Genomic DNA, 14,253 nt, shown 5'->3' with positions numbered 1-14,253 from the left:
AATGAAAGGTTGAGGAGCAAAGCATCCATTAGAGCTTGAACAGGCCGAGCTTCTAGAGTTCAGACATTCGAATAGATTGCATTAGGAGCCATCTTCTACCAGACGCGGAGAAGGGCCAAGTCTTTTAGGATTCATTAAAGAGAGAGTAGGAGGGCGTAGACCAAAGAAGCGCGCAGGCGCAGTTGAAGTCAAGTCAAATCTGCCTCTGGTTTAGGCGGCCCTGCCCCTTCGGGTATGGTCGCAGACTGCGGGCCTCAACCAACACTTCGCCGTATTTCAAGCCACTGCCTCCGCCTTTCTTTGTCTCAGCATCTCAGGACCTTTCTGGCTTCTGGCCGCGCCAGAAGGGTCTGAGCTCTAATACGTGTAATGGGCCTTTCTTAACGTTCGTCAGATCAAAAGTTTTACTAGTAAAATTCTCTGCATTTTCATAGAACTATACTTCACCGTAGCCGTCATTCAAGTCATTTAAACGTATTTCAAAAATTACTCATACTGATTATATGTCATTACATAATGAACGCGAAGGACAGGGGTTTTCGCGTACTGGAGCTCAGACCCTTCTGGCGCCGCCAGAAGGGTCTGATGTCATCGTGGTGTCGCGGAGCATTAGGACCAGCAGCTCAAAATTCAAAAATTATTTTGCCACCTCGTACTACTCAGTGCGGACCATACATAACGAGTTGCTGCAACAGTTCTACGTCTTTTACATATAGATTGAGAATCATGATGTCCTCTATTGTAACGCTTTTGACTACGTACAATAGTACAGGGATGGCAGCGTAGTGCCTTAGCAATTGACAGCAGGCTTGCAAACAAATAAATCAAATCAAATCGAGCCTCGAATTTGATTTGATTTGGATCCGAAAAGGGTCGGTTTGATTTGATTCGATTTGATCTGGATTGATTTGGATCTATTCGGGGAATTGAAAAGAGATCTGTCGCCATCCGCGACAGACGTGAATATTGTCGTACGGTGCTCCCCCCTGGGGGACGTGGTCTATGGATCGGATCCGATGGCTCGTGGTATTTTATCGGATCCAATCCATGAACCATCTGACTCTCTTCGTGCTACATCTTGTACCTAGAACTAGATGTTAGCTGGAATACATTGATTGAATCCTCGTCCGAGAACCCTCACAGTCTGAGTGGTCCATAGACTGGATCCGATCCATGGACCATCTCGATATCGACTTCTGTAAGGGTTCAAGGTCGAGGATTCAGTCAATATATTCCAGCTAACATCGAGATCTAGGTACAAAGACGCAGCACGAAGGTGAGTCAAGATAGGATGCTACGCAGAAAGCGCTGAGGAACCCCTGAACACGGGATCCGTGGCACGTGGTCCCGTGACACGTACGGGCACAGGACACAGTCATCAACATCGTCTACATATGGTCCATGGACTGGATCCGATGGGAGATATCGTACGGCATAGGACATGGCGATCAACATCGTCTACATATGACCATGGACTGGATCCGATCAAGGGGGTCTAGCAGACAAAGGCGGCATTCTACCCATTCCTGGGTGGGCCATGGACTGGATCCGATGGGGCCAGCCAATCAGAGCAAAGGATTGGCAATTTTCGGATTATAGATTTTCCGGATTCGGGTTAGCCAATCACGTGAAACGTTATGAGGCCTGGGGTTTGGGGGCTAGGCCCATAAAAGACAACTTCCGTAAAATACAGAAGTTACGCTTTTACCCCTGTGAATATCCTATCCGCGGCCCTTAGTTTTGTGAAAGTTAGAGAAGGCCCCTTTCTCTGAGGCATTATTATGAGGGAATCCGGAGGAGCCCTCCCTACATGTTGGCTAATCACGTGACTCTTTGCTTGGCGACATCACGTGAGGAAGCTGGCTTGGCAATGTTGCAATTTGCAACCTTCAGTCTTGCTCTCTTGTTAGAAAAACAATCAATCTTCTCTCGGCCCAACATCGAGGCGCTGTGTTAGGGCCGGTGCGGTCGAAGGTACCCATTCTTTCAAGGAGTTGACAGTTGGCTCCGTGGCGTGACTGTTTCCGGTCCCAGAGATGCTGCGTGAGTAGGAAGTCAATTGGGTGGCAGACCAGGTAGGCGTTCTTGGCATCGAGGGAAAAACGCCTCCAAATTCGGCGGGAATCTCAACTCCCATCGTTCTTATTCTCAACTCATATTTCCTTTACCCCAATTGAACCAATGTCTCCACGAAGGGGGGAGGGAGGAAAAAATATCATTCTCATACGATTCAATTCTCGCATGCTCGCATCGCCCCGTGAAAAGCACAACAAATTGGTCCTCATTGGTATCTCGTGCGGATGCTAAACAGCTTCAATGTCTACAGAGTATGGAAGACAGAGTACATAGTCCCCGCGATGTCCACACCTTTCTTCCTGTTCGAACTCAGATCATCGACCTGCAGCATAGATCAACAAACACTTGTGAAGTTCACCCTGGAATGCAGCACATTTTGAACCATGAAACATGGCAAGTGCATCGAACCGACCAGGCCGTTCTGACATGTTCATCGCCAACCGAGCTTCAATGGCTGGATTCAGAGCTACCCTCATCCTACCTTCGCCTTGGAGATTGAGACAGGTCTTGCGTTTTCGAAAGATTGTCGGCACCCAGTTTGTGTAGGACTTGCGTTGGATCGAATGTAATTTTGACAGGAGGAAATTGAGTCTGTCGATAAGTACTCTGTTACTTCTCCTCAGGTGTGGTTAGGTGGTAGGTAAACACACAACGTAAGTGGTGGTTCAGACCATATACTCCTTGTCGCGTCCAATGGCGTTGACCAAGGTGCTAGGGGGGCGGCGTCTCTGTTATTTTCGCCAGCCTTAAAATGGGAACATCTGGTGATCTTGTAAGCTAGTGACGTCAATTGACGTTTTGGAACTCCGTCAATTCTCTGCAGAGGCCATTCTCTCTTGACTTACGCTTGATGGCAACTTCGAGGGTCTCATCCTGCTGTGTTTCTAGCCAAAGTATTTCTCGGTTAGAGAAATAAGAAAAGCTGAAGCTTTGAGGCGATGATGCTTAACACACATGGCGTCGGGCTAGTCTTTGGGGAGATTTTCCCTACGGCCAGCCCTTCAGGAAACCAGGGCCAAGGTATCCTCCAATACTATCTCGCGGTCAATACCGGATTCAGCTCGACGACAATGGTAGAACACAAATATTTGAGTTCGAGAAATTATGCGATCGACAAGCTCAGGGATCTCCCCGCCATTGTGTGCAACAGGAGCAGCGTCTATATACTGACAGTCCTCTTGAAGTTTTGAATCAACTCGAAGGGATCCTGGTTCTCTTTACTGGTTCTTTCTCTGCAATTACGCACCATTCATCTTTTCAAACCTGACATAACAGTGCGGCGCAGAATGAATCATGTTATCGGGTTCGTTACCTGGGGAATAGGCACTGGGATTGCAGTGACGTCGGAGACGATTGTGCATCACAAGGAGAAAGGGACCCTCGAAGGAGAGGATTCTGCAAACTCAGCCACAACTCGAAGACAAGGCACAAACTCGAATGATGAGGATGACGAAAAAGCTTACGGTGATCGAGAATGAGCCTTCGACGGAGGCCGCTTGAGAAAATGACCCGTCTCAGTCTGATCCCACTGGCGCAAACACAGTCGAGGAAGGTTCTACTTCTCTCCTTCCATCGCATCAGTTTCTTGTTTGAGATTCAAATCACACCAAAACCACTTTCCATGAGTGTGATCATTCCTCTACGACGTCCCCGAGATCGAAGTCGAGGCTTTGTGCGGGGTCGGGAATATTCTATATCCTGCACCATCCTTCTACCAATACTGTCAGGGCTATCAGACACCCCTTACCTACACGGGGGGCAATATCAAGGTCGATGGCTAGCACCTAACACTAATGAAGCGCAAACTAAATATTCCACACCCACTCCTCCTCCTTAACACTCTCAAACAATTCCTTAATGGCCTTCTTGGTCTCATTCACACATTCGCGCTCACTTTTCTTCCACGAATCGACGCGGCCCCACTTCTTGTTGTCGACGATACGATCTGCACCGGTCAAAAGCGCGCTGGCGAAACAGATGCAATTGATTCCTTTTTCGGTGTCGGACGTGTGTGTGGAATCTGAGAGGCGTGAGACGACAAGGGCGCATTTGGAGAAGACGGTGAAGAGATTGATGCGCGCTGAGGGGAGAGAGACATCAGTGTGAGAGTCAGGAACCTCATCACCTTCGATAGCAATTGCCGGTGGAGCTGAGTTGTCGGGTTCGGAGTCGGAGTCGGAGTCGGATTGAGTGGGCGTGGATACGACTGATCGTTGAACTGTGTGGGCGAGGTGGAGGAGGCGGTCAAAGTAAGTGTCAGAGTCAGAAGACTTGGACTTTGACGACTCGAAAGAACGCGATGTCGTTGAAGAGCTGCGTCCTTTCTTGGAATTCTTCGTTTCACTTTGTGGCGAAGCTGACGTATCGAGACTGTTCCAAAGACCGTTGCTGAGATGGTAGTCTTGCTGCTTGATCCTGTACAGAATACAGTCATGTTTCTCTTGTTGCTGCTCATCATCGCCATTCCTCAATCCGAGGCTTAGTCCAGCAGCCCGTCTAGCCGCATGGGGAGGAACGACCATGCACCAACCATCGCGACTATTTCTTTTCTTGTGGCCCTTTTTGCTGTTGAACTTTAACCTGGCCCCGATGTACCTGCTCCAACATGCCCGAAAGTTGGCTTCTGGTTGATTGCCTCCGGGGAAAAACACGCTGCGGAACTGTTCGCATAATTTCTCCAAGATAGGAATTTCTGCCAGCCCGCCGAGTTGTTTGAGGACGTTGTAGGAGTGGAGGACTGCGCCGACGTAGTGGCGATAGTTCAGCAAGCGGATGCCATAGTAGTGGCATAGATCGAGAATTTCGAGCGCATGGTTTCCAGCGACCCAGGGCGATTGAAAATACAAATCCCAGCATTTGTACCGGGCATAGGAATAGAGGTCTTCTTCTAGGTTTTGTAGATGATAGGCCAGTGTTTGGCTGCAACGGCAAGGAAAGCATATCTTGTCGCTTATCATTGCTTTGACCTGAGACGAAGCCTGTTGAGCAAGCCTGAGGGCGACTAGACGACATTTCGATCCCGCATTGGAGGTCCCGATTGATTTGTGATAGGCGATGGAGCTTGTTATTAAGAGATTCAGTCCCAAGACGGCGGACCAGGATTGAGTCTGCTCATCGGGATGGGTGACAAAGTAACCCAGGTCCGCGTATATCGGAGTGCTGTTTCGGACGATGGTGGTGGGAATAGCCTTGCTCGTAACCAGATCAAGAATGTTGCTGATGAAATGATGGATAATGGTGTCATCGTGGATGGAAGATCCCTGAAGGTACTCGTTCGATTTCTGAGTGGACGATGCACTAGAAGCTTTGACCAATGACGATGGGTGTCTGTCTCGATAATGCAAAAGACACTGTTCGATTTTCTGCAGCTGATCCAGCAACAAGTGATTAGTTGATTCACTATTTCCATTCGGACTTGGGGCTTCCACCGTGCCAGAACGGTTGAATGAACAGAACATCTGATGCAACACCGACAGAGCGAGGTTTTCATCACGCCCAAGCAATTCGATCCCGACTTGACGCAACGAGGCAAAGGCAACATTGGTGACGAAAGAGGCCACCGTGAATGAAAGATTACCTTTGCCGGCGAGATGCCAACAATGTTCGACAGACGAAGAGATACCTTGAATACGCTGTCTTGATTAGCATGTTGTTTGAGACCCGTGGACTTCTCATACCTGCACGGCCGCCGCCACTTCGAGCATTGTACCAAGTTCATCATCCGCAAAGTGAGCGTCTAGACCGGAGCCCCCACAATTTGGGGGAGACGTAGCAGTACATTCAGGACACCCCTGTGAGATGGGAGATGTACTTTCTTCGTCTTCATATTCTTGGCATTCTTCGACTGACAGCCCGTTGTACTGATTGACCAGGCCGTCTGAAAGACTTGACGAACGGCTTCTTCCTGAATGCGGCTGACTCTTGGTATCAGGACGACCACAGCAAGCACAAAGATCGTCGTAGATTCGGGCGAGGCTGGAAAACAAGTTAGATCTCAGGCGACGGCGGCTCCGCCCATATATCCATACCTTGTTGTGAAATGTTCATGATTGACTGTAACCTCATCATCGGCAGATTCATCAATGTGACGGAAATATTTGCTGAGTCGAGTCCTCGCTGCGATAGTTTCTCGGAAGTGAAAGTGCACGATGTCAGGGAGAGATCGTAGTTTCTTCGACACTATCTGGGCTAGCGATTCAAGCTCCTTGATGGGCAACTTCTTGACCTGTCGATTTGGTGATGGAGAATATTGGATGAACCAGGTAACCAGAGCCCGAGTGCCTTTTTTGTAACGAACATAAGCGTCCAGGACGTCTGGTGGCAGGCCACTGAGAGTGACCTTGTGCGAAGGATTGAGAAGCATTGCGATATCAATCGCAAGAGGATGGAGAATGAAGGAGGAAGGGAGAAGCAGGAAGCGTTGAGCGGATTCAGGTTAAATACCTCAATTTTCTGAGTTGCTGGAGCCTTGGATATCCCAAAGAGCCTCTGTGAGTTGACTTGCGTGAATCCCATGTCAATCTGGGGGACGTCTTGTCATATAGCATGGTCCAAGCAATCGGACCTTGGAAAAAGGTCCAATCCCATCATTCGTGCCATTGAGGACAGAGATCGCGCGATCCACGAGGCATCCACAAGATTTGAGGACCCGGACCGGCCTGTTACATGTGCCTGATCTTGTGGCAATGACTTAGCTTGCATTTCTCGGAGGGAGAATTGCCTAATATTGATGACCCGACGAGAAAGACTGGTTCGATTGGCAAATGACAAAGGAGGGAGGATTTGAGGACCTTAACGATATCGAGGATCAAAGAATCGCGAGCTGCACGTGACCAACATCACGTGAACAATCGACAACGGAGAGAAGAGACATGGAGTAATATTGTTTGTACGATTATAGAAAGGAAGAAGAGATCAGCATGGGAGTGGCTGAGCCATGAGTTCGGTTGCCAGCCGCCAAAGAACCGCCTCTCCCAAGTTCATTATCCATCAGTCAACCCGTCTCTTTTCTCTCTCCCTATTGTTGTCTGACTGACGCCCGCGAGTGATCCTCAACCATCCGCCGACGACGGCGCACAGGTACACCGTGTTTGCGTTTGAAAAGTTGGGACAAGGCCCGAGCTCGAGAGATATTCTTGGTTGGAGGAGATTCCTGTTCGTAGGTTGTTCGTCGCAGTCTGTGGCGCTGTGTCTTCGCCCTCCACTTTTTGTGGTTTTGCAGCTCATCTTCCTCAATATGCATTGACCAAAGCACGTTGCTATTCTTTCTGGCCCAGTCACTTGGCTTTCGTTCAGTGACAGCGCCCACCTCTTTCGGTGCTTGGGATGAGATGAGAGTCTCAGCGCAGTCACTTGTTTCCAATTTCTGCCCACAACAAGTCGCATGCAAACGAAGAGGAGAATCGAGAGGATTGTGCCAATGACATTTGTTGCAGTAACCGAGGGAGAGAGTGTGTCACGAGTCTGAAGTGGTTGAGACGAGCTGCTGGGGATCTCTAGAGGGACAGGTGTATCGGGAACTGGAATTGGGGCCGTCTCGAACTCGTCCATGAGTTAAAACACGATAAGTAGTTGGCTTCAGAAATGCTTTGGTGTAAGAAATAGTTCCGCTTAACTAGGGCCGGGAAGGAATTGAAGGAGGGCAAGAATGGAAAAGCCATGAGCGAAGCTGGCGATCGAAATGAACCTCAAGAACTGGGCTCTGAGGAGGAATATGATATAGATATAAAATGAACTTGTAGCGCGAGACCCGTAGGAGCAGGAATTAATACTGAGGACGTGTCATATTCCAGATAACGACGTCCGGTGGCGGGAGCCCGAACTCGCTCTCCTCCCGGGGTAAAACGTGAGATCTGGAACTCAGGTGATCCAAGCAATATCATTCTGCTCACATGAGGCCAGAGGGCACCCAAAGAGAACACCCTGGATTTGACTGGTTTCCGTGCAAAAAACTCCAGGTGGGTCCATCTCCAGGGGTCGATTCGGTACGCACCACCCAGATGCAGGTGTTCGACGAAATTCATCGGTTAGGCCGTTGTAACATCGGATGAGATAAAAGATCATCAACGGTGACATTGTCATTTGATTGTCTCATTCCCAAATACTGAAGGTCCAAGTGATTCAGTGGGGACACAGGTGTGGGAGGGTCGGGTGGACGAATGAATGGTACGTCTTGAGCAGGTCGGGCTGAAGTATTCCTTGCGTGGTTGGCGTAGTCGCTGGGACAGTATTCATTTATCACATGTGCTGGTTGATATGGTTGTGATCTGGAATGCGTCTCAGGCGCATTCGGCGGGGGAGGATATCTGGAATATGGTGGAGGAGGATTAAGGTGGTCGGGCGGTAGCGCGGCCGCAATCGCTACGCTCACGCTCTTATTCCCACTGTTCGACTCGTTTTCATTGAGCCCGGGCCAAGGAGTATACATTTCTTGAGCGGATCGTCGACGATGTGTTCGGGGAGTGGGATTTGTGAGAGTACTAGTATTTAATCTCATCCTCGGATCCAACGCTGCCGTTGGCGAAGTGGTTCGTGGGCGAGGAGGAGGGCCGGGAAGAGGTTGATTCAAGTAGTAGCCTTGTACCACTCGCGTCTCAGCTCTATCCATCGGTCGATATTCGATGGGAATATTGTTCCAATCCGGGGTACTCGGCGGAGGAGGAGCTGATATTGGAAGCTGTAGGTTGGATTGAGAATGCCGTAACTTCGATCGAACGTGGCTAAAGATACCGCTCCCCGGCGAAGTCATACTGGACTTCAGCCAATGCAAGCAAAGCCGGACCAAATTGTTCAGCAGACTGGAGCAGGAGAATCGGTGAATTCAATATGGGATTAATGAACTCGAAGTGATCCTGATACCGTGTCCAGAGTTCGTCCGCTTTTCGGAATTCCAAACACACTAGGACGAACATGCAATATTAGTAGCGCTGTGGAATAGCCCGAGTGGAGAGAGTCCGGCCAAAGCCCAGCCCGAGGCGATGTTGGACACCGCCAGGTGTACGGCCAGACCTAAGAGGCTGAGGCATGTCTCAAGGGTACCGAATATCTGCTTGGGCCTATAAATGGAGAAAGGCGTGAGTTGAGAATGGTAAAGGTTCCTGTAGTAATCGGGGTGGTTGGGCCATCGTCAGAGGGGGGAAGAAAGTTGCGACGAACGCTGCCGACCAACCCTTTGATGAGAGTTGTCGGAGACCAACATTCGGGATGCGGTGAGCTTTCGTATCACGATGCGACGATGGATGGACTCGAGGGGGGCCGAGGATGTGACGGGCGCAGTAATTGATGCCATTTTTGCAAGATGCGAGAAGCAGGCTAAGCAAGCTATTAACAGCGGTTCGCTGGCTATGCAGGAGGAAGCCTCTTACACTCTGCTGATTCAAAGTCGCTCAATTTCCCCCGTCGAAAATGTTTGTAGGTGTTTGGTGAAGGTGGATGTTCGCAGAGTGCCGCATAGTAGACAGCATCAACCGACTATGTTAGGAGGTGCTCCTGGTTGAATTGAACCCTTTCGAATGATGCGATGTGGTCGTAGAAGTGTGTTCGTGCGCGGAAGCAAGTCTTATGCGTGACTACCATAACCGGTTAGAGCTGACGAGCTGGGCCGGTGTCAGCACGGAAGAGGCTGCCCCCAAAGCTTGTGCATCTGGGCCGAGGGCATTGGGAGGGTCAAGAACTTCCGCTATCCAAATGGGGTATTTGGCGCAGGGGATTCCGCGAGCGTTGCAAAATCTCAAGCATGACGATAGGAGGAATAGTCGAATATTTGATACCGCGAACTGCCAATGCTGTTCTTGAACTGGAAAAGGTACAACCATCACTTCATAAGCCAAACTGCACTCTGGGGGAAGGGAAACGAGTCGTCCCGTTGAAGGTCACGAGGAAGGGCCGTGAGGCTTTACTGGGAAGCTGGAGGATTTCACATTCTGGTCTTGCAAGACTTTCAAAAGTGCGAGAGGAAGGAATTTCTTCTTGAGGCCGCGAATTTGTGTCTCTACGGGTCTGCCAGCAAAGTCATCGATTTCATGGTCCACGTTGTATCTCAAGCACTCCTTAAATAGCGATTTCCGTGCCACCAGGTACCGTGTGGTCGGGACAGGATCTGATACGTCATTTCCGTTGAGCATTCTAGTTAAGGAGGAGAACATCGGTGAATTGCGCTCTATAGTCAGTGATTCTGGGGTAATAGTCCGACGCCAACAAAGATGTAATTGTTGTTGGACGGCTTGCCGGATTACCGTGTGTTCCATCCTGCGCATCTTGAAGCCCAAGGACTGTTGGAGGGGAAGGTCCTTGAAGAGTATAAAATGGTATCCGCATTTCCCGTCTTTTATTGACGATATGAGCGTCATGTCACTGGGAGGTCAGATGACATGCTTCACCAACAGACAGAAGGAACGGAGCCTCGGAGAAGCCTGAGGTCGAAATGAGATCCAGTTTTGTCGAAACCGGATTGGGTAAACAAATAGGGCCTAAGTGACGCTGCACCAAGCGCCTTGGCAAAGGCTAATTTCAGCACATCTTATTAATTTCTTAATTTTACTCACCCGCCCCCTTCTTCTCCTGAAGACGAACGACGCAGCATGACGAGAAGAGAAAGGAACTGCATATCCGGTAAGAACAGGTATTACGCAATGCTAGCTACAGTGGTCTAGCCGGCATCTCCTTGATGCGTCCAAATAATATGCAAAGAATTTCCATCTCCAATCACATTTGCTTCTCCCATCCAGGAAATGCGCTCCTCTGAATTACACCTCTTCCTCTCCCATGCATCATCCCCAGACATGCTCCTGTCTTGGGATCAAAGCAGTATTCGCTGCAGCAAAAAGGCCATGTGAATCGTGACAAAATTTGACAAAACGCGCGCCAGATCAGATCGTTTATGCGATGACCAGAGCAGCGGCAGCAGCGAGACCAGCAATAGCAAGAGAACCGGCGTTGGCGTTGGCAGCACCAGTGAAGGTGGCCGGGGAAACAGGAGAGCTTCTATCGATTTGTCAGCGCACATACTATGCTGGGGAACCTTACAAACTTACGGAGTGTAGGACCAAACACCAGTGCCAGTGCCCGAAGCTGCGGCAACCGGGGAAGACGAGCCAGCTGGCCAGTATGGGGTGGAGCTGGCGGGAGCCACAGGGGTGGAAGTGGCGAGCGTGCTGGTGCTGTAGGTGTAGTAGCACCAGTCGGCAGGAGGAGCTCCAGTCCACTTGGCCTCGATGGAGCTGAGAACACTGCTAGGGAGGAGAGAGAACCACGCAGGAGGAGCAGTGGCGGTATAGCTACCGCAAGCAGCGGAGCTGCTGGTGGTCACAGGGGAGACCGGGGTGGTGGTGGAGGTCCAGTCACCCCAGGTTCCGACCCAGGTGGTCGAGGTGCTGACGGCTTCGACAGGAGTGGTGGTAGTGGTGGTGGTGGAGGTCCAGTCACCCCAGGTTGGGTCGTAGGTGGTGGTGCTCACAGGCTCAACGGGAGTGGTGGTGGTGGTGGTGCTGGTCCAGTCGCCCCAAGTGTAGTCATCAACTGAGGTAGGAGCAGGCTTGTATGGGCAGTCGGTGATGGTGGGTTCGCAGGAAGTGATGGTGACATCGACGGTGTCGGTGATGGTGCTGGTCTTTGCAGATGCAACGGCAACAAGGCCAGCGGCAATGGCGACAGAGGTACGCATTTTGATTTTTGGGTTGGTGGTTCGAATTACCGGAATCGAAAATATACAGGGGAGCTTCGAAAACGAAGAAAGTCGTTGGCTAGTTATTATTTAACGAGAGTGGTGGAGCTGAACTCGAAAGAGTGGACGACCGAAGTCAAAGCTTTGTGGGGATACTGAAGTTGCAGCTTGAGTATGAGAAAGAAAAAGTCGATGGCGTTGGGCAACTCGAGGTTCTTGTAGTGCTCTCGGTGACCTGGGAGATTGAAGGCCGGGCTAGAAGGTGTCACCGAGCCAGTCACCGGAAGTGGACATAGCTCACACTGGGCTTAGGCAGGGCCCTGGATGGACTCGTGGGCTGTGCTGGGGAGATTGCACTCTGGAGAGGTGCGAGTCGGCGAGGACAAAGACAGGGGCCTCATAGGGGAAAATCCCACAACAGCCAGAAACCAGCCAGTCGGGAGTCGAGAGGCTATTCAGTACGTTCAAATTAAGGCTGCGGCAGCCTTCAGGCTTCTTGCGTAGGTACTGGGGCAGCCAGCCATTCAGAGGAGGGAAGAAGTGCCACCGTGAGCGCTAGAATCTGGCAGACTGCTGGATTGGGGTTAGATGACGATAGTACAATGGATGAAAGGCCGTCGTTTGGGTGTCGCGGGTGCCAGAGCAACAAGGCAACAGGGGTGGGAAGTGGGTCAGAAGAAAAATGGGAAAGGAAAAAGGAGAGCAGGCCGGCAGCGGAGGACTCGCCCAGGAGCTCGACGCGCTGGCGGTTGGGCGGTGGGCAAGCTCAGCAGCCGGCTGAAGAGGGGATGAGGTGCAAAGTATCTCCGATGGTGCCATCAGCAGAGTGGAAAGTTACGCCAACACAGAGAGGGAGTTTCATACTGCTTCTGAATGCCCCTGAGAGCCTCTGTCCGTTTCTTAATTGGTTGCTGGCAGCTGCTTGGCAGCCCGTAAATAACAACAGCTCATTATCACCATCAACAAATTCGATCCATCAGACCCATGATCATCACCAATTCTCCTCCCCTTCTCCACGCGAACGGTAAAAGTTGGGAAAAAATATTGGCAAATCTCGCCTCGGATTCTTCGCAACTCAGTCTGATCTTTCCGATCCCAGCAGTCCATTTGATTTTGGGGAGTTTCTGGGAATCAAAGAAACACTCATTTACTGGACCAAATTGCCTATTGAGAAAGTATGCTTGAATACCAGTGTTCATATCCAGTGCTTGACGAAGGATACCATATTTTGAATTGCCCGAATTGCGGACCAAGCTCTCTAAGGAGATCCTCGGTTTGCATGTGACCTGCCAGAATCCGTTTCAGAAGACTTGAGAGAGCGCATACGTTGGATAAAGACCGTGCTATCATACTCCATATACTCGAGCTCCAACGGCATCTTTCACTCAACTGATAGAACGCCACCTTGTTCATCACACATCGAGCCCATGTCTCCGTGCTCTTGACTTGTGTCTTTCGACCTGTCACCGTCGCCAATATGGTCAGCAGCACTTCCTTTTCTTGCCAGGAACCCAATTTTCCGCGTAGTCACCCGGTCGAACATTTGACTTGGCCGCCGATGATACTGCACATCAAGATCAACTCGGTCTCCTTTATTGGAGACCGATGACACATTGGATTTGATGCGAGGTTTGATGCAGGGATCTTCATCAGTAACGTAGGTCTTGAACTCTATCGATTCTGGAGAGTCAATGCGTGCAGCATCAGAAGACTTTCCATTGATATCAAGCCTGTCCGCGACTTGTAAATGGAGAATCAAGAGCGATAGTGGACCGAATGACCTGGTGAGGTACCCTCAGAACACCACGGATTTTCTTTTCGGAGGCCCGTGATGTCGTCATTTTGATTGGACGTTCAAGGGGACATGAAGCGAACACGATGCCACGAGGGATCAGCGAGAATTTGAGCAAAGCTGAGGATGCGGAGAAGCCAAGACTGCAAGCAGACTTGCACGACTCGCGTCGCCCCTTCTCACTCCTAACCGCGACTTACCCTCGATCTTTATGCCTGGAATGTCTGTGCTTGAGATCGAACGTTTGATCGCTCATTCTCGCGGCCCAAAGTCCCGAGGTCTGAAACAAAAATGCCCTGCACTAGAAACATATCCTTGGTTGAGCCGTACGCGAGGGTTGAACGACTTTTTGCTTCTCGACCTTTTTATTCGAAGGTGATCACATATTGGACGTTGAATGTTCGGACAATCTCGGTTATAAGTCACTTGCTGTTCTGCTTACTCGGTTTTGCAGGGAACATCTCTGCCTCAGTTCCACCTACACACATGAGAGACCGCCTCGGGATCTGTTTCCCATCTCCCTCTGAACCACCTCAAGTTTCGCTCCACAGGTGTGTGGATAATTGGTGGAAAACTTCAGTACTGGCAAATCTAATGGCACTGGTGTTTTGAATGGGAACAAAAGAGGTTGGGGGGAAGGGGGCGAAGAATGTGTTACTGGCTCAATGCGCTCCAGAATCCTGGGATTTTTGCAGATATGTCCATCTGAATATCAAGATATTGA

General features: G+C 50.2%; 3 protein-coding genes across 3 annotated transcripts; all 3 read right to left on the bottom strand.

Annotated features, from left to right (window-relative positions):
• Positions 1 to 3,881: 3,881 nt before the first annotated feature.
• Z518_04520 (uncharacterized protein) lies at positions 3,882 to 6,439 on the bottom strand (the record flags this gene model as incomplete). Its single annotated transcript, XM_013418226.1, has 3 exons — positions 3,882 to 5,708; positions 5,754 to 6,051; positions 6,105 to 6,439. The coding sequence occupies 3 exons, from the start codon at positions 6,437 to 6,439 to the stop codon at positions 3,882 to 3,884; spliced, it is 2,460 nt and encodes an 819-aa protein (XP_013273680.1).
• Positions 6,440 to 8,095: 1,656 nt separating this feature from the next.
• Z518_04519 (uncharacterized protein) lies at positions 8,096 to 8,824 on the bottom strand (the record flags this gene model as incomplete). Its single annotated transcript, XM_013418225.1, has 1 exon — positions 8,096 to 8,824. The coding sequence occupies one exon, from the start codon at positions 8,822 to 8,824 to the stop codon at positions 8,096 to 8,098; it is 729 nt and encodes a 242-aa protein (XP_013273679.1).
• Positions 8,825 to 10,952: 2,128 nt separating this feature from the next.
• Z518_04518 (uncharacterized protein) lies at positions 10,953 to 11,737 on the bottom strand (the record flags this gene model as incomplete). The annotated part of the gene is made up of 2 exons (XM_013418224.1): positions 10,953 to 11,058; positions 11,109 to 11,737. 2 exons carry the CDS (start codon positions 11,735 to 11,737, stop codon positions 10,953 to 10,955), a joined length of 735 nt encoding a protein of 244 aa, XP_013273678.1.
• Positions 11,738 to 14,253: the final 2,516 nt, after the last annotated feature.

Source organism: Rhinocladiella mackenziei (genome assembly GCF_000835555.1).
Source record: "Rhinocladiella mackenziei CBS 650.93 unplaced genomic scaffold supercont1.3, whole genome shotgun sequence".
NCBI classification, from domain to species: domain Eukaryota; kingdom Fungi; phylum Ascomycota; class Eurotiomycetes; order Chaetothyriales; family Herpotrichiellaceae; genus Rhinocladiella; species Rhinocladiella mackenziei.
The sequence above is the reverse complement of the archived record's forward strand: the minus strand, read 5'-3'. Positions and strand labels throughout refer to the sequence as shown.